The 19208-nt window shown below is 46.4% G+C and overlaps 1 protein-coding gene across 1 annotated transcript in view; it reads left to right on the top strand.

Moving 5' to 3' along the window:
• Positions 1–19208, top strand: part of MYO9A (myosin IXA) — a 152650-nt gene that overhangs the window by 123925 nt on the left and 9517 nt on the right. The window contains exons 19-34 of the mRNA XM_074156627.1: positions 33–113; positions 1018–1128; positions 2149–2271; positions 2784–2933; positions 3159–3469; positions 4425–6077; positions 7650–7731; positions 8233–8448; positions 13334–13446; positions 13865–14022; positions 14612–14835; positions 15260–15376; positions 16071–16259; positions 17249–17296; positions 17985–18096; positions 18953–19014. Coding sequence (XP_074012728.1) covers positions 33–113; positions 1018–1128; positions 2149–2271; positions 2784–2933; positions 3159–3469; positions 4425–6077; positions 7650–7731; positions 8233–8448; positions 13334–13446; positions 13865–14022; positions 14612–14835; positions 15260–15376; positions 16071–16259; positions 17249–17296; positions 17985–18096; positions 18953–19014 — 3750 coding nt within the window. The remainder of the gene's footprint in view (positions 1–32; positions 114–1017; positions 1129–2148; positions 2272–2783; positions 2934–3158; positions 3470–4424; positions 6078–7649; positions 7732–8232; positions 8449–13333; positions 13447–13864; positions 14023–14611; positions 14836–15259; positions 15377–16070; positions 16260–17248; positions 17297–17984; positions 18097–18952; positions 19015–19208) is intronic.

Genomic DNA, 19208 nt, shown 5'->3' on the forward strand with positions numbered 1-19208 from the left:
TTTCCCAACTGAAGATGTCTTCTCTGTTGCAGGCATCACTCAACAAGCTGATGGAGACCCTTGGCCAAGCAGAACCTTACTTTGTCAAGTGCATTCGATCCAATGCCGAAAAGGTAAACCCCATCTCGTGAAAGCAGCGCTGCTGGAAATCATCTTGGAAATTTTTACAGGGGGTTAAAAAGAAAAGAAACCCCCAAATCGAGTTGGATTTAGAAGATAATTGTATATGAGCAATGGGAAGCGTTGATGGTATCACTTGGGTGTTGCTCTTGATAAACTGCACTGGCTCTTCTTGTAATTGTAAAAACACGTATATGAAAAAATATATGGTTTTAATTTATATGAGAAATATATTGGGTTTAATAAATGAATTTGACTCCATTGAAGCTCCTGCCACCCATAATAGAGATTTACAGAACTGTGAGTTCACTTGTGCTGTTACTGAGCCCTAAACCTTCTCTAAAATAAAGTCTTCATAGGTGAAAGCAGATACTTCTAGAATAAGCCACATTATTCAGACTGAATCAGTGACACGTCATATTTTTTGAACTTGGCCTTTTCTGATTTGTCTCATGGAATAAGGACCCTCAGTTTAAAATGAAGGCTGCAGTAGCGATGCTTTCTTGTGGATTAATCCTTCGGAGTTTTACCCAGGAATTTAAAGATGAAGTTTTATGCCTGAGAGGTTATTTAGTTGCTCGCAGTCTCACCCCTTAGCAGTGCCCCTGGGGGAGGGTCTTATTCGGTTTGGGGCCTCCAAAAAACCTTTATAGCTTTACATATCTAGCTGTTTGAAGGTCTCCATCTGATGGCTGCTTGGAAGCAAATAGGATTCAGCCTTGGTGGGATTAGTTCGGTTCCTGGGGATCTGCATCCCCTCCTTCCCTCAGCATCGTTGCCGACGTGCATGTCATGCGGATGTGCTACATCTGCTGAATCCGTTTACCCACACGCGCCCTTAAAAACTTCAGTTAAAGGAAATATTTGCTTATCCTTGCCCCGTTTTCCCTCTTCCAGCTGCCCCTGCGGTTCAACGACAGCCTGGTGCTGAGGCAGCTGCGGTACACGGGGATGCTGGAGACCGTTCGCATTCGCCAGTCAGGATACAGCTGCAAATACTCCTTCCAGGTTGGGGAAAATGTTTTCACTCTTCCATCACCTAACATGATGTTAAATAATAACATCATTATCATAGTTGCCTGAATGTTGCTAGCTCGTTTGTTTTAGCAAAGTAATGAATTTATAGCTCATGCAAGGCAGTGGGTGTAATGGGTTAATTTTTAGCAAGCTGGTCTAGATGTAGGTGAAGGCTACAAGCCCCTCTGCAGATAACATTGTGGTTTTTGAGGAGAAGCAGCATTTTTCTGTAATGTGGACTTCCTTTTTGCAAAAAAAAATGTGTCAAATTTGCACACACTCTTCTGTTTCGAAATCACCTGGGAATGGCATTCACCCCGTCATGATGGTGCTGGCTGTGTCCCATCGGGAGGGTGATCGGCATCCTCTAAACCGCTCAGGAGTTATCCAGCTTTTCCTGTTTTCTTCTTTTCCATGTTTTTGCCAGGTTTTGCACACATCAGTCCTTTCATGCTTTGCTGGTGCTGATCTGTTTCCTGCTGGCAGCTGCTTTGGGCCAGATGTCGTGTCCTGCGCAGCAGCTGTTTAGAAAAGGAAAACTGCTCAATGCTTTCTTTTTGCCATTGATCCATGATCATGGATCCCAACTTTACTTGGGAGGGTCTCTCCTCTCGTACCTCCTTCGTTCTTTGAGTCTCCACAGCAGTAACCGATGGAGCATCTCGGAGATGTTTTGCAGATGCTGGTAACCCCCTTTCGTGGCGACCCTTGCTGAGAATTTGGAGGATTTTTTTCCCTCGAGATGACCCCATGGGTTCTGTAGAACCTCTCCTCCCACGCTGAAAGGCATTTGAACGTTGCCGAGTCCCTGCTTTGATGTGTTTCCCGTCAAACCACAAATGGCAGAGAAAAGTTGGCCTTCCCCAGTCTGTAAAATGCTATCTGTCCACTGCTCCTCGATAGATCCTGTTTCAAGCGCTCAGTGGAGCAAATCCATTATTTGTGGAAGAAAGGGACACAGCAGGACCCACCTAACCAAATCTTTATGGGTTTTTCTTTTTCTCTTCTCAGGATTTTGTCAACCATTTCCATGTCCTTCTGCCGCAAGGCATCAGCCCATCTAAGCACAATATCCACGATTTCTTCCAGAAAATAAAACTTGATCCAGACAATTACCAAGTTGGAAGAACAATGGTAAATGTTTGTCCTCAACTCAGACTTTAAGATACAGATACAACATTTACCTGCATTTCTGTAATGAAAAATTAATGTCTTTATTTACGGTTTTAATTAATGAAACTATTTTTCTTCTCTGTGTCAGAAGGCAATGGCTTAAATGAAGCTCTGAATATCATTGAATGCAGAATAGTAAGGAATATTGTTTTGTGTTAAACACTGGCACAGGTCTGGTTGTAATGAGGCAGCCTTTAAAAAACTGTGTCTGTGTGTAGACATACCTTAATACAACAGCTCTCGTTTTGCCTCCCCCGAAGGGAAAGCAAAGCTTGGAATTCAGAGCTTGGACAGTCACGGGCTGTAGATGAAACTGCGGGAACCTGTTAGAGGAGGCTTAACTAAAATCAGCAGGTGAACTTTCTTCTGGGCATCCAGGACACAGAAAACAGCAGCATTAAATCATTTGTCTTGTGATGGTTGGAGCTTTCCATGCTAGTGAGGTTTTTCGGGGTTGTTTTTTTTTTTGCCAGGTTTTCGTGAAGGAGCGGGAGCGGCAGCTTCTGCAGGACCTGCTGCATCAGGAGGTGCTGCGCCGGATCACGCTGCTGCAGCGCTGGTTCCGCAGCATGCTCTGCAGGAGGCAGTTCCTCAGCTTAAGGCAAGCGGCAGTGATCATACAGGTAGGTGATGGTGCCTGATTTCATTGAAAATTAAAATCCACGAATCCTACAGATACAGCTGATGGGTAAAAGGTCCCCTCTCCAAGGAAGGAGCTTACTTACAGTTAAATTTGACTCCTAATCAGTTGGGAATGGGGAGACAGAGCTGGAGAGGTTCCATGAAGGCAGGTTCTCTCTCATCCCCATGCAACACCCGTTATAAGGAACTGCCTGCTGTGTTTGCAGAGATTTTGGCGCAGTTACCAGAGCCGAAAGCAAGGTGAACCATCCCCGGACCCTCTCGTCCTCGGCAAAGCCGCCACTGTCCTCCAAACCCACTGGCGTGGCTTCGTGGAGAGGCGGAGGTTCCTGCAGATGCAGTTTGCAGCCCATCTCATCCAGAGCTGCTGGCGGGAGTACGCCAAGCGCCGGCATGACGCGGCCACCAGCATCCAGGCAGCCTGGCGAGGACACCGTGCAAAGCAGTCATACACGGCCAGCAGGAGCCAAGTCGTCTGCTTGCAAGCGGCGTGCAGGGGATATTTAGCACGACACAGGTAACGCCACTGGCCTTGGTTAAAAACGAAAACATTTTCTGATTATTCTCATTGGGAGGGAGGTGGTGGATGTGAATGCAGGCACTGCTCGGACTACAGTGACTTACGCAGGGTGGTGTCCCTTCGTAGGATCCCTGACCCTGTCCCAACCTGCCCTGATCCTTCGTTTGTCCATGCTTTCTAACAAAGGAGTTTATTTAGCTGCACATCCCACTCCTAGCATAAGCAGAGCCTATTTCAGGTTGGAGCACGTAGGCAGTGGAAAGCTGAGGCCATAAATACTCACGAGGGTTTTTTTTTTCCCCCCTTGGCAGCAGCACCAGTTTAAGTAGCCTATTTTTAACTCAGATTGCCTCGCCGATCTAGTTGCTGTGCTGTCTCACAGGGACAGGAGATACTGGAGCCAGCTGCTGCAGAGGGGAGAGGGCTTCCAGCCATGCCTTGGCTTGCTGGCCACGGGGCAGGTCTTGGTTCGTTCTCCGGAGGTGCTGCCTGCAAGGTGTGGAGCACCTTGACATAGGGTGGAAGACCTGGGAGCTCCAAAGAGCTCCTGGCGTGGGGCACGAGTCCCTGCTGGCTGTACCAGAGGCAGCTTGGGCAGGATGGTGAAGATGGAGAAGCCAAGGGGGTGCCATGGGTTAAGCTCTTCTGGCTCCGTCAGCTTACAAACAAGCTAGACCAGGGATGGAGGCTGGAGCTGCTGCCGTCGGCACGAGGGGAGCTTTCAGGTGCATTGGGGCAGTCCTTGAGTAGGAGACGTGGCATAAGAGGAGAAGGATGGAAACTGAGCATGCACTCATGTTGTCTTGCACCAGATGTGCAAGGAGCATTGCTTGAGATGCCAGTGGTGGTGAGGTGATGATGGTGGTGGTGATGAGATGCCACCAGTGCAGTGCCATGAAGGGACGTGAGTGGGCACAGGGGTTCAATATGCTGTTTTTCTGCTTTCTTGCAGGTTTAGAGCTTTGAAAGAGCAGCGATTGAAAGAGATGCAGCTGGAGAATGGCCGGTCAGTTAGAGGAGAGGATGGACTGGAGGCAGATGATGCTTTGGAAATCAAGGGCTCTGACCCATCTAAGTGGGAGGATGGCTCTTTTGAAGAGCGAGTGAGAGCTATAGAGGAACATAAATTGCTGATGGAGAATAATCGGATGAATCACATGGACCCACTGGATACATCTGCAAATTTATTGTACGAAAGACACGAGAGAGCCAGTAGCCAGAGCGGGATGGACACTGAAGAGGAGGTCATTGTGAGAGAGAGACCCAGGTCGCTGGAGGATCTCAACCAGAAAAAAGTGGTTCGTGCAAAAAGAGAAAGCCGGAGGATGCGTGAACTGGAACAGGCAAAATTTAGCTTGGAGCTGCTCAAAGTCCGGTCCACCGGTGGGCTGTCACCTTCAGAAGAGCGGCGATGGTCCACTGAGATTGTGTCTGAAGCACTTCATTCCCCTCAGGGAACCCCGGAGAGCGAAAGCTCTCAAGGGAGCTTTGAGATGCTAAGCTGTGAAGATAACCCAAGTAATAAACTGGTTTCCTTAGTTTTAGATGAGCAAGATGCGCAGTCGTTTTCCACTGACTCTTTGCCTAGCAGTCCCCAGGCTCATCTGCAGGAGAAGTCTTTCTGTGCAGCAGATGTGAACCGCAATTTACCCCATTGCAGAAGGATGCCTTCAGACTTGGAGCTACCCGATAACCTCACCGTGAAGGACCGTGTGGTCTGTGACCCCCAAAATGTTATACACAAGGCACATCCAAGAGAAACTTTCCTTTCCAGCAACCTACCTACTTTCTATGTTCCACCACAAGACAACATGAAGGTGAAGCTGGTGGAGAATAACCTGAGGAACAAAGCAGTGGAAAGAGAGGAGAGGACAGTTATGTTCTCTGAGGTCAAGAAGGACTCTGAGCCAGACCAGGGCAGAGCCTTGGGAGGGGAGGCAGAGGAGAAGTCCTCTACCAAGAGGAAGGAACGTGGGACAGCGACTGTGACACAGGCTCATTCTCCAGACTCTGTCATCCAGAGACTGGAAAAGCTCAACGTGGAGAAGGAGGAACGGCAAAAGCAACTTCAGCTGCAAAATGAGAGGGAGATGATGGAGCAAATCCGTCAGCAGAAGGAAATTCTGGAGAGACAACGCAAAGCCTTTGAGCAGCAGGGGAGAGTGGAGGCTTTGCAGAGGGCTGAGCAGAGCAGAATGAAGGACCCCTCACTCAAACCAACCAAAAAACCAGACAGCCGGCCTCAGTCGGTCCTCATCCTGCACCCCCAGAGCAGAGGGGAGCACAGCCCCACCACAGGTGTGACTCCAACATCATCGGTGGACATTAAAGGTCTCACCGTTGGGACCAGGGGAAGCTCTCCAGCCCACAGTGCCCCCAGAGACAGACCTGTCAGCATGTTCATGGAACGAAGAGAAGGTCAATCAGGATCGGCGCTGGAGGCCCGGTGCCATTCCAGACCAGCTCTGGACCCCAGGGACCTCCCAGGCAGCCACTTCTCAAGGACAGAGCGTCTCCGACAACCCCGAATGCCCAACCAGGCCACCGAGGAGACGAGGGCAAGCACTATGTTCTTCATGCCAAAAGACAATCCCTTCGGCCTCCAGTGAGTAAAAAGATGGTGGGCTTTCTCTGTAGGCTTTCTCCGTAGGCTTTTTCCATAGGCTTTTTGTTCTGCTAGAGACCATTTTATACAAATGGCCCAGAGCGTTGTTTCTGGAGACTGTACAAAACCCTTAGTGAAATGAAGGTGGGTTTCTTGATCTTCTAGCAACAAGTGGGCAGAGATTAAAGGAAAAGGAAAAAGAGCTGGAAATGTGATTTCTCGGTCTCTTATGTGGTGGGCATTATGTAAGCCAGGGGAGATAATCACAGACAAATTCTTGAAGAGGAAGTGAATTAATAGAGGTCGACACTGTTTTCATTTACCTTAGCAGGACAGGGATAGGAGTTTATTGCTCAAGGTAAAAGACGAAATAAAAATTCATAGGATTTTTGGGCGGTCAGAGTAGATAAGGCAGAAAATTTCAGGATTTTTCTTGCTTACCTTAGAATTAACACAGCCGGCAAAGTCATTCAGATGGTCTTACCATTGCAGGTTATAAAACAGCAACTGTCTGGAGGGAGTTTGGGGTCTGAACACGACAGCATACAGCTCACATATATAATTACATGTGTGTATGTATTTATAATTACACTGCTGAGCAGTCCTTCAGCTCTGCCGCATTGCTGACGTGATGGGCTGCTCCAGCACAGGGTCTGGAGACCACAGCAGGATCCTGGGACAACGTTTGCTTCCACTCTGTCGTGTTGCTTAAGCTGTCTTGCCTAATTTTGGAGAGGTTTGGGCCATTTAGCTCAAAAAGGACATGAACACACACACACACACCCCCACACAAATCCTGCTGTGCCTCTTCCAAGGCAAAAGCTACCAGTGAATGTTTGCTGTTGATAACTCAAGGTACCTCCAAGCAGAGTAGTCTTGTGGTTTATGTGCTGTTGCAATAGGAGGAGGTTCCTGTCTAATTTGTGCAGGTTCTTTAAGTCCAGACACACGTGATGGAGAAAAGGAGCAGTCAATAAAAAAATAGCCCTTCGCCCCCCGATAGAGCCAGCGGCCCCTGAGTGAGTGTGGTGAGAGTTTTATTCGGAAGAGAGACTGAGCTGAGCAAAAAGCAATTTTAAATGGGCATATTTTTAATGCTAAGTCAGATGCAAAGCCGGGATGCTCTCCTTCCGAACTGGTTCATATGAAAATCTGTGGGAGGTCCTGGAGAATTGATTTGGAAGTGTGTATTTGAGAATATTCTTCCCCCCAGAAAAATTTCTTTCCATTTCTTTTCCTGGTTCATGCACAGAACAAGCAACAGAAAAAAACAAATTTAAAAATTCCTGTATTTTACTTTTTATTCTGCAACAGAACAATCACATTTGAGAATCCCCAAGTGAAAAGGTACCTGCCATAGCCACCATGATGGCAGGGAGAGTTTTGTATCGTCTTGTCCTTTGGTATTAACTCAAATCCTGAAGAATTCAAAGCAATTCCAAAACCCCATGAACCTCAAACTTGCAATTTGGTCTTGATTGCTTGGGCGCTTGTACGCTCCTGCAAGCCGGGCTGGTGCGGTGGGAAGGCTTTTAGGAGAAGATGAAACAACTCTGTTCCGTTGTGTTTCAGCAGAGAAGCAAATCATCAAGGCCTTTCCAAGGGTGACCAAGCTAGGAAGCCATTTAAGATACCAGGGTCTGGCAGAGGAGAGGTAAGTTGTGGGTTGCTTATTTTCTCTTTTTATTGGAAAGGAGGGGGAAAAAACCACCTTATTCTGCCAGTTTGCCCTCAAAAGCTTCAAAGAAGTGAACTCTAAAGCACAAGGGCTGCTAGACATAGGGAAGGGGGATATCACGGTACGGCAACCTTCACAGCTTCTCTTAAGAATAAAAAGCCCCCATAACATTAATTCGTAGCAGCTCTGGATAAAAAGGATCTTGTGGTCCTGATGGCAAACACTGTCCAACGCAGTCTTGTCTTGGTTTGCTTTAATGTACGTTTGAGTAACATCCATGATTGTCCATCCATTTTCACCGTGCTGTCTTGGTTTTTGTTTTTCCTGGTCCTTTTGTGTCCCCTCCGTGGGATGCAACATCACTCAGAGTTGTCTTAAGGCTGTACTTGAGCTGCGCTATGATGCCAAACATCGGTAGAATCTCCTTTTTTATTTTAAAACCTGTTTTGTTTTGTTTTGTTTTATCATTTGGTCAAGCAGGTTCCCAGACCGACCCATAAAAAGAAAGCCCGCATGGCGCGGACGCGCTCCGATTTCTTGACTAGAGGTACTTTTGCTGATGGGGAGGGGGATACGGAGGAAGATGATTACGATGGCCATTTTGAGTTCCTTCTCTCCTCTGAGCAACCTCCTCATCCCGAGGCGGTGCCTGCAGCCCGGCTGGGGCAGGCCTGTTACAGTGACTCCGAAATGGTAATTTTGGACAACGTGGTGGGGGAAAATGCAAGAAGGGAGCGAGCGGAGCTGCGGGGGCCTGTCTTTGCTAACCTTAGCTGCACTGATCCCTCCACCGCTTCCTCTCCCCCTTCCAAGGATGCCGTAGATGGGTAAACTCAGCGAACACAGCAGAAACAGATGCAAAATGAGGAAATCATTTGTATATCTTGGCTGTGGGGGTGTTTCTGCCTTGATTTGATACCAGCTGCAGTTTCCATAGCTTTCCTGGAGCATTGCAACTTGTATTGCACAGCTGCCTATTTTATTTTTGGTTTAAAACCTCAATATTAAAGTCCTCCTAAGATCCTTTTGCTTTGAAAACGATCTACACACATCCATAAAAAAGATCAAAGCAAATATTGTCCAAAAAGCAACTGAACGCAAAGAAAACGATGTAAATATTGCACCTCTTATTCCTTTTGATTTTGTATCCTTAGCCATGGTACCTGATGATTATTCAGTCCTCAATTATCAGAGCAATTCTGGCAGACAGCGTCTTGGAGAAAGCAAAAAAATGTCAGTTGGGCAACAAAAATATAGTGAGAGTTAAATAGTGGGTTTTGAAAGAAAAAAACCACTGTCCTTAGTGGCTTTTTCAAGCACAGTGAGTGGTGTCCACAGGCTGCAGCACCATGAGCTGCCTGAGCCTGTGCTGCAGATCATTTGCTTCTCAGGCTTAATCTCCTGCCTGGATAAGCTGCTTTTGGAAAGTCACAAACCCAGAGGTTTCAGGAGTGGAAGAGGCCAACGGCTTCCAGCCCACTCATGTTTTTTTCCCTGACATGGTGGAGATACTCCCATAGAGGTGTGGGTAAACACCAGGAATTGTCCCCTGCCATAAGAGCTCAAGTGGAGCACTAAGTAGAGCTGCCTTGCTCCTCTGCTCCAGCTACAGTCCTGAATGTGGAACAGAGTATAAAACTGAAGAAAACCATGAAAACTAAAATCAGCAATTTTTTTTGTGCTATGGCATTGCCGTTGGTCTGGCAAACATTTCGTGTGATCCTAAAATTGGCTTCTCCAGGGAAGTCAGATGGCCAAGGAGGGTTTTTCGTGACTTTTCTGTTAGCAGCTTTTATTACAGAGGATAGTTTTTTCCCAGGATAATTTCCTCACAGGAAGGGGCAGAGATTTAAAAATTCCGTGAATTTTTAAGGTTGCTTTTGATAAATTTCCAGGGGGTTTGCGCCAGGAATACTCAAAACCTGATTGAAAGATGCAGCTCTATGAACTGAGCTCTCTTGGCTGTGTCTTAGCGCATCTCCCTGCTTGTGGATCAGGAAAGGGAGAATTTTATGAAGTAAAACATGGAATTTTACATCGCCTGGCAAAAGCCCCAGCAAAGACCTGGAGTGCTGTGCTGTGTTCCTGGAGGCTACCCTCTTACAAAGTGTTAGGGTTTTTTTAGCTATAGAAATCTTTCCTGCTGGGGTGCAAAAGGCACTTGGCAATTTCCATCCTTGGGAAGGGACTTGGCTCATCCCACTCTTTAGAGATGCTCCTTGGGACTCTGCTCACCTGGTTTAACAGCTCTCACCGCATGCAAGTAGTAGTAGGTGCCAACTGTCTCTCGTCTCTCCTGTGTCCGTCCTCTCCTCTGCTCTCCATCACGAGCTCTAACTGGTGGTCAGCACTTTCACCCCTTGTGTGGTTGAGTTCTGCTTTCTAGCAAACGCTGCCCGTGACGTTGTGTGCTCAGCGATACCCTACGTCTGTGTATCCTGACAACACATACAGTGTTTCCATCTGTATTCTGTATTGCAGGTTTGGGACCAGCCCTTTGGCTTGTGGCTTTTCTGGGTCAGGATCGCCACAAGTAGCAGAATTTAGGGACTCCGTATTATTAGCAGAGCCCACTTGGGTGTTGTAGGTGATGGAGCAGCATATGATAGAGCAGAACTGGTGCACGTTGGTTTGGGTACAAACTCAAGTAGGTTGATGTCTACGTAGACACATTTGTTGTGTCTTGTGATGTTCACATGAAGACGAGTCAGGCAGCCACCCTGTGCAGGCTGGTTTTGTGCTCATGAATAGCTTATTCACACAGCTCCTGCCTCCAGCTACAACTTGCCAAAAAAAGCCTCTTTTAATGTGCTGCTCAGTGGCTGGGGGCTGCTGGATGGACTAAAGAGACATCACGTGTGACCTTGTGAAGTTGAGCATGTGATGGCTCACCAGCCCCACTGCCTGTTTTGCCCATTGGTTTCTTGACCTTCAAGCCAATGATTGTGTATCACCAGCTGGTAAGTAGAGGCCCACCGGAAACTGGTGCTCCTGGCATCCCAGAACAGCAAAGACCAAGAGCATCTTTGGCCAGAGCTCAAACCCCAGGTGCACCAGTATATAAGGTGGCTGCTGAAGGTACAGTTGACTCCAAAGTGCCTTTAATGCTAAAGGGCTTCCTGACAAAACCAGCCTTCAAAGGTTGCTTGAGTTTTTTGCCTAGTGAATAGCCAAGGATAACCTGCCTTGAGGTGAGGCAACTGGCAGGAATAGCTCCTGGCGGTGGTCAACATACCTGAGTACCACTTCTGTTTTGCACCTGAGCCTGGAGAACTTTCCTGCAGCAGATAAATAGAAAGCCCTGGTCAGAGAAACCACACCAGATATAGCTTCTGAATACCTTCTCCTTCGGCAGAGGCTCTTAGACAGAGGGACCTGGAAAGTGAAGCAGTCGTTTTGCTCCAGCCTCCATACTAAAGCCACGAATTGACAAACATCAGGCCAAGTATCTGTCACCAGCTGATCTCAAGCACGCCTGAAGAGCCAACAATGAAAGAAGATCTCCTGTCCTAAGCCATTCAGAGAGAGCATTGCGCTTTAAGAAACTCTTCAACGCAGCACGTAGCACTGCTGCCTGCTGGGACAAGTCATCTCGCTTGGCCACAGTAACCTCTTGCCAGCGCGGGAGGGTGAAATGCAAGTTGTTCTTTCAGAGGAAAAATATTTGATCCCCTCTTCATCCAATGGACAACTCCAGACCCCCCTGGCTATTGCCATTTGCCGACGTGATGATTTATGGTGTTCCCTGGCCGGGGATTTTCTGGCACAGAGGCTTGTCTTGGCATCTGAGGAGGTTTTCCATCCAACCAAGGACCTTCTCCGTCACAACTTCTTGGAGGAGTCCCTCAAACAGAAGGATCTCACTCCAAAAATGCCTTTTTGTCTTTACATTCAAAACCTGGAGAGGTTGCTGTGATAGCAGAGGAAACGCTGAACCACAGTAGGTCAAGAATTGGGGCAGAGTGGAGAGGGGTGGTGGTAGCAATGGTAGAAAATCCTCTTTCCAGTTCTGTGTAAAAAGTGCATTACAGATGTTTTTGACTCAGTCTTCTGCGTGAGCCAGGGGTTTCACTTGCTTTGCTCTACTCCAGAAGCTGTACGCTAGATCTGCTTGTGCAGTAGATATGATATATATTTCAAAAAGAAATTGTACGTGGTGTCCTATAGAGCAACCTCCGCATTGCTTCAGCGATGCCCTTAGCCTGCCTGCCACCATCAGCACTTACCCATGTGCTTGAAATGGCTTTGAAATAGAAAAAAGGGAGTAAATACCCCCACAAAATACATTTAAAAAAAACCCAAAAAACCGCAAAGTACTGAAAGTGATTGAAAGGTTGAAATTACTCAGGAACAAAACTATATCATGGAGAGGAAATATTTTAATAAGTCATTGTTAAAAGCAAGTAGCAAGTTTGGGCTGGATGGAAATCACTTTTATGGGTTTTGAGGTGTTTTTTTTCCCCGGTATCCATCCACAATTGATGTGTGATCATCACCAACCTGTGAGAGCAACAGGAACAAGAAAGGTGTGGATGGTTTAGGCAGTTTCTTACTTTCTCAGTGGCAGTTTTGCCTTATGTGCTGCCATCTCCTGGCTGGTAGAGAAGTTAGTCCAGGGGTGAAAAATAAGAGAGTAAATATGATATATGTGGCTGCCCCCTCAGCCCATATTTTATATAATTTTGTTTGAAATGTTTTTAATAAAAGAAAAGGAGATGCTTTAAACCACGGTGTGTTCAGTTGAGACATTTAGGTGATGGGAAAGCTACAGGAGATATTTGACCGTCATCTTCTGAATCCTTAGATACAATCCTGCTTTCCTCATGCTGAAAGTGTCTCCTCCAGGAGTCAAACTCTGAAATCACACTTGCAACTGGAAAAAAAGAACAAAAATTGCTGGTATTTTTAATATAACAAGACTATTTCTGGACTATTTCATGGAATTCTGTTAGGTTGAATCATTGCAAATTCATTTCACCCTTAGTTGCCAATTCATTTCACCAAGGCATTTTCAATTATGGTGAAAGTGGAGATCCTTTGTATTAAAGCTGCACAATCTCGTATTTCTGAAGGTTTCATTTTGACATGTCCTTGGCAAAAAGACTTTGGTTGTCTTCTCTGTAAAGTACTCAACAAGAGTTGGAGGAAGAAGCTCTGCTGGGACAGATCCATGTGGTTGAAGGTTCCTTTGGTGCTAGGAACACCCCAAATCACTTTGTCATGGCTCTTCTGGGTTGAATAGCTGGGCCCAGACCAAGATGGTGGACCAGTGATGTGGGCTGAGTCATGAGGACCCATCGCTTGATGCACACTGATTCGCATCACTGGTTGCTCAAGGAGAAAGAAGGTTGGACCCCGTGTAGAGTTGGAGCAAGGAAAATCCCTTTCTTTTTTAGGAGTAGTTAAAATATTTCTCTAAGTGTAGCTAGCTTGACAGGACTGTAGGGTTTCACCTGTAGGCAGATAGAAATAAAGACGTAACAAATGAAATATCTAATTGTTGTTAGGAAAAAAATAATCAGCTGGCATCCCTAGACCTGTCTCATTTTCAAATGCTTCTTGCTTGGAATCATTACAGACGGTGCAGCGACTCGCCTCTGGGGAAGGCCAAACGAAACTGCACAAAACCATGTCTCAGGGGGAGATCGGGAAGCTGGTGGCCACACAGAAGAGCCTGGTTCCAGATGGGAGGTAGGAAACAGTGGGAGATTGGAGATGAGTCCTTCCTGTGTCCTTCTTGCTCTCCATCACCTTGCTGAACCACCCCAGCTCCTTTGGAGCTCCACCAGCCAAAGGCATCACATGAGTTACTCATCCCACCTTTCCTATGTGACCATGGACATGCCCAATTAGAAGAGGCATCCTGCTCCTATCATGATAAAGTTTTGACAATATGGGACAGACGTCCCGTCCCAAACCACCCAACTGCATGTGTGAAACTATAGTTTCTTGCCTTTTCTGAGGACATGTAGCTTGGTTTCTCTGGCAGAAGTTGTGTAGGTTTAACTCCTCCTCAAACACCATGAAGGTCTGGGAAATGTGGTATAGTTTTGGGGAGAAGGACATTTTCCTAGTTAAACTGGTTCCTTTTTCCTCAACTTATTTCCAGGCCTCAGCGAGCCAAGATGAGGTTCTGGGTAAAGGGAAAGCAGGGGGAGAAGAAGACCCCACGGGAGAAGCTTGCTACCCAGTCGGAGCTGCTGGAGCTGTATGCGGAGCAAGAAGCCCCCAGCAGGGAGGTGATTTCTGGCTTGCAGCTTGGTGAAGGTAAGTGGTGGGGTGGCATGGTGTCCATGTTGTAAGGAGCAGAGAAATTGCGTTCCCTCTCATGGTAGAGGGAAAAGTTAGTGTAAATCTGGCTTTATTCTACAACCAAGTGTAGCCCAATATATAGGGGCTTGGGTAAAGACAGAGAACCGAGGAAGGTTGGCTTATCTATAGGGTGAGGGTATCTGTAAAGGGAAGTATGGCGTACAATGGTGTGGTCGAGCTGAGGCTGCTGTGGGAAAACGGGTTGGGAAGCTGCACAAACGGAATGTCCATGCTGGTTCACATCTCTTGAATTTGGGGATGGCGTCAACCTGAAACGGTGGCAAGTGGGTTAGAGGGTGGGATCCAAAACGGATCTCAAGGAATCCTGTGTCGCTAATCCTCCCAGCAGCTGTCTGGACAGATGTTTCGCCTTTTGATGGAGGAAATAACCAAAGGAGAAATGACGTTTAATCTTCCTATGAGCACCACATAGTGCTTTTCTCCTCCACAGGTTTATTCTGATGCCCATCTCCCTGTTTTAGTGGCTGCATTATTTTTCATCTGCTCTTCAATCTCTTTCCCTCTTTTTAATTATCACCTGTAGAGCTGGGCCCTCACCACCTGACCCCCCCACGGAGCCCTGAGCTGTCCGGTATCTACCGGCGGGAGTTTAAGGAGAACAAGGAACCGTCTCCCAAAGTGAAACGCAAGCGCAGCGTCAAGATTAGCAACGTGGCTCTGGAACCCGTGCAGTGGCAGAACGACTCGCTCCAGATCATAACCAGCGCTAGCGACTTGAAGAGCATGGATGAGTTTCTCCTGAAAAAGGTAACTCCTGTCCTTGCTGCTCCAGCTAAATCATCAGAGAGCTGGAGGAGCAGACAGAGGCATCAGAGCCAAAATTATCCCAGGGGCAGCAGTAGCAATACTAATAATTAAACTAAGGGTGCACAACATGCACCAGGGCAGGCTTGGAAGAAGAGGTGGACATGCAACGTGTGGTCATTCTGCACAAGCACAGCAGCTTCAGTGCTTCCATGGCTTTGAGAAGCACCAGAAATGGGTGACCTAGGAGGGCAGGAGTGGGGAAATGCTCGTGTTTCTAGTTTGCATGCAGGAGAAACCGCCTTGTAATCATTATTAACATCATGTGCCCGAGGTGGAGCAGCTGCTCGTTAGTCCTGCTTCATCTCACGCAGTGCCCTACCGCAGCAGAAGTGGTGTGGGTGCATAAACCCCTTTGGTTTCCTAGATGAATGAACTGGATAATGAGGACAGCAAGAAGGACACGCTGGTAGATGTCGTGTTCAAGAAAGCACTGAAGGAATTCAGACAAAACATCTTCAGCTTTTACTCCTCAGCTTTGGCGGTAAGTGACTGGATCACGGGTGAGAACTTCCACCTCCAGGAGAAACGAGATGCTCTGGGTCCTCCTGGTGGTAGAGACATTGCCGAGCCTTCCATTCCTGGTCTGCTTATCTCAAAGGGTGGATGCTCTTCCTTTGTATTCAGTCCCATGAACTGTAAATTTGAACTAACTCTTCCTCATTACCCAGCTCTCAATATACGTTGAGCAGAGATCTCTGATCTCCTCATTACAGCTTCCTCCCCATCAAACGGGAGATGACAGGAAGGCAATAAACTCCTATTTGCCACTCAAAGTGCCTGGAAACCTTTGTGTTACATTTGCGAGTGGTGGAGACATCTGAGCAACATGGAGCTCTGCTCTTCTGCTATTTCTGAATCTGAGCAATGATTGCTATGGCTTATGATCACAGTGATCAAAAAAAGCTATTTTATTGCCCGGATTGTACAAAAAGTTCCCTCTCAGACTTGAACTGGCACTTAACGTCCTCCTGCTCTGCACACGGAGAAGCCACCCTGCCAAAGGTCACAAAAATCTTCTCTATTAGATGATCCCTTTTTCCTTCTTTTAATCGTACCTTCTTTTAACCACCCCGAGCAGTTGGAAGCCAGTCAGGCTGAAATAAGTGTTTGGAGCAGAATAGACAGTCTGAGATACATAAAAATCACTTTTCTTTTTGCTTCTGTTTCCTTAAAAGATGGATGATGGAAAAAGCATCCGCTATAAGGACCTCTACGCCTTATTTGAGCAGATTCTGGAGAAGACCATGAGGCTTGAGCAGAGGGACTGGAGTGAGTCTCCAGTCAAAGTCTGGGTCAATACCTTCAAAGTCTTCCTGGATGAATATATGATAGAGTACAAACCACTGGACTACACCGTGGTGAAGGTAGTTGGCACTTATTCTTAAGTCCCTTGAAGATTTGGGAACTGTCTTTCCATGGGGTTGTGGTTTCCATGGACACATGGGAACCTCTGTTGTCTTCTCTGCTTTAAGCTGAGGTGGACAACATAAGCCAGCATGCAAGGCATGATTCATTGGTTGGGTTTCCCTGGGCTCAGCAAACCCCACTTCACATCTGGACTGAGCTGGGCCTTGGCTGATGCCAATGTGTAGATGCTGTCTCCAGGGCAAAGCTGCAGCCATCTGTGGATGGTTGGAAAGGCAGCCCATCGTGCTTCTTTTTTAGTTTTTGAGGTGTTTTTTTGTTTCAAACTTTGGGGGAAAGTGAAAGAAATACAAGGTTTCCTAATCTCTTGTTCTCTTTCCGAGTGACCACATACTTCACCATCAGCTGTGTTGCAGGAGAAAGGGACATGGGCAGTGGCTGTCCTCGGCATCTACAATTTTTAGAGCAGTCAGAGCTTGCAGTGTGCCTTTCAAAAACCTCATATGCATACGAAGCTTTCTGCTTCATATTATCTGCGAGGACAGCCACGTGGTCTCAGGCTGGGTTTGGGAGATGGTGTTTATTGTGTAAATATCCCATATTTTGGCTTTTCTGCTCCAAGTCCTCCCCAAGCTCCTCTCCAGGCAGGTTTTCTTCAGAGCAGGCTGAGCATTAGCTCCAGCTGCAGTGCTGTGCCACGTTCTCCTTGAGTGTCTTGCATGAGATAGGAGACCTTTAGGTCACTGATGCTGGACTTGGAGCTAGACCAGCAGCTAATCTCAACTCTGAGATGAATAAGGGGACCGTTGTCCAGAATTCTGAATATGGGGTGATCCGTAGGAGAGTTTTATGGATTGACTTTCCTGGAGCTGTAGGTGCACTGGAGGATGGGGCTGGAAAGCAGTGGGCAACGTTAGATATGAGCCCTCTGTACGCTTTACCTGAGGAAGTTGCCCATAAATATGCTTAAATCTTTTTCTAATACCAGGTACCAAAAACGGAACGAAAAAAGAGAAGAAAAAAGGAAGCGGATGTGGTGAGTTGAACAATCTGTACCTGCGCATTAAAAAATTAATGTCCTTGTGGCCAGAATGATGAGCAGTAAGAGACCTGCTCATGACACGTCCTATGCTGAGATCTGAACATCACACCGTAATGAACATCCAGCTGTGAAAGGACGTGCTAGAAAGATGCACAACGTGGATTTGGTTTGCTTGAGCAAGGATCGCTGTAGGTTGTTCTCTGAAAACACATCCCACAGCAGTCAAGGCAGTAAATGTAATGTCAAGAGTTATTACAGAAGAACCGAGAGAGAAACAGTTCTGAGTTTCTGCATAAACTTAGAGTGTGTGTTTTACATCTCTAATAGCAGAGATGTAGGAGATTACATCTCCTTTTTTTCTAGGATATGATAGTACTAGGCAGCATGCAGGTGCAGAGCAAAAAGGGGCCATGGATGCACAGAAGACCTTCTTAACATGGAGAACTTGACAAGCCAACCTCAGTCAAACACAGTTTCTAACCTGCTTGCATGATGGTTCAGTTCCCATACAGGCTGGATGTCTGTTTGGGTTGCCTTGAAACTGGGCTGAAAAGGAAACAAAAATTGCAAATAAAAGCAAATAACAGCTAAAAGTTGGAGAGCTGACTGTGTTCATCTCCCCGTTTTGCAGCAGACCAAGCACCGTCTCCCTTTTCTCACCACCCAACCTTTGTCGTCACAGGTGGAAGAGCACAACGGTCACATTTTTAAGGCGACCCAGTACAGCATCCCCACCTACTGTGAATATTGTTCCTCCTTGATCTGGATAATGGACAGGGCTTCTGTTTGTAAATGTAAGCATGCTCTCCTTGCTCTTTTTTCACCTGCGTGTATCACAATGATGAGGTTTTGGATTTTGAAAGGTGTTTCCTGCAACCCCACTGTCAGATAATTTGAGTTTTTTCACATTTGAAGAGCTTTTGGGACAGATCCTAAGGTTTTCTAAAGTCAACTTGTAAGTCCATTCCAGCAGTCCTTCCAGTCCTCACGGTACGCTTAGTTTTGTGCATGGGAGCTTTGCATTAGATGTCTTGTCCCATAAGGTCATAAGGTCATCTCATAAGGTCAAACCATATTTAAGTGTCACAGTAAGAAGGATGGTAGAGTTGGGTATGGCAAACGTGCCCTAGGGCTTCAGCCCATTGGGTGCCTGTGGGTCTCATGACTATGGCCAATTCATTTGGCTTAGCCTATTTGACCTCCAGGTCAACATGAATCTTGGGGGAGATCAGGAAAATGGAGGAAGGGTTGATCCATTGCTTTGGGTTTTCCAACATTTCTTTGATTAGGTTGAAAGTATCAACTTTCAATCTTCAGGCTGATGTCCAGTGCAACACAAATTAGGTGCTGTTTTGAACTCTTTAAGGGTATCCATGTCTGATAGCTCAGTGACTCACGGATTATTTTCTGACTCGATCTATCAGGGGTTTTTTAATGTTTCAGGGACTTAAATATGCAACCTTTGAAATTAAAGACTTCAGTTTTTTGTTGTTTGAGTGGATCTAATATAGACTTGGCCCCTGGAAACTCCAAATTCAAAGTGCTTTTGACCTGCTAGTCCTGAGAGGAGCTACTTAATTCATATTCATTGATATTTTTCCAGTGACCTGACTTTTTTGGATTATTAAATACTATTTTTCTTCATTGCAGTATGTAAATATGCTTGTCACAAGAAATGCTGTCTTAAAACCACAACCAAGTGCTCCAAAAAGGTAAATGTCTCTCATTCCTTTCTTTAAATTCTCTCATTTCTTTCATTAAATACCTTTCAGGTGGCTTGTATAAAAAAATGATTGCAGGCACAAAACTTGATATAATGCTGGCAATAACCCTCCTTCGAGCAGGAGCCTGGACCAGAGATCCCTAGAAGTCTCTCCAACCAGGGCTTCGGTGTTTGCGTGTATTT

The sequence above is a fragment of the Numenius arquata genome, chromosome 11 (assembly GCF_964106895.1).
Source record: "Numenius arquata chromosome 11, bNumArq3.hap1.1, whole genome shotgun sequence".
NCBI classification, from domain to species: domain Eukaryota; kingdom Metazoa; phylum Chordata; class Aves; order Charadriiformes; family Scolopacidae; genus Numenius; species Numenius arquata.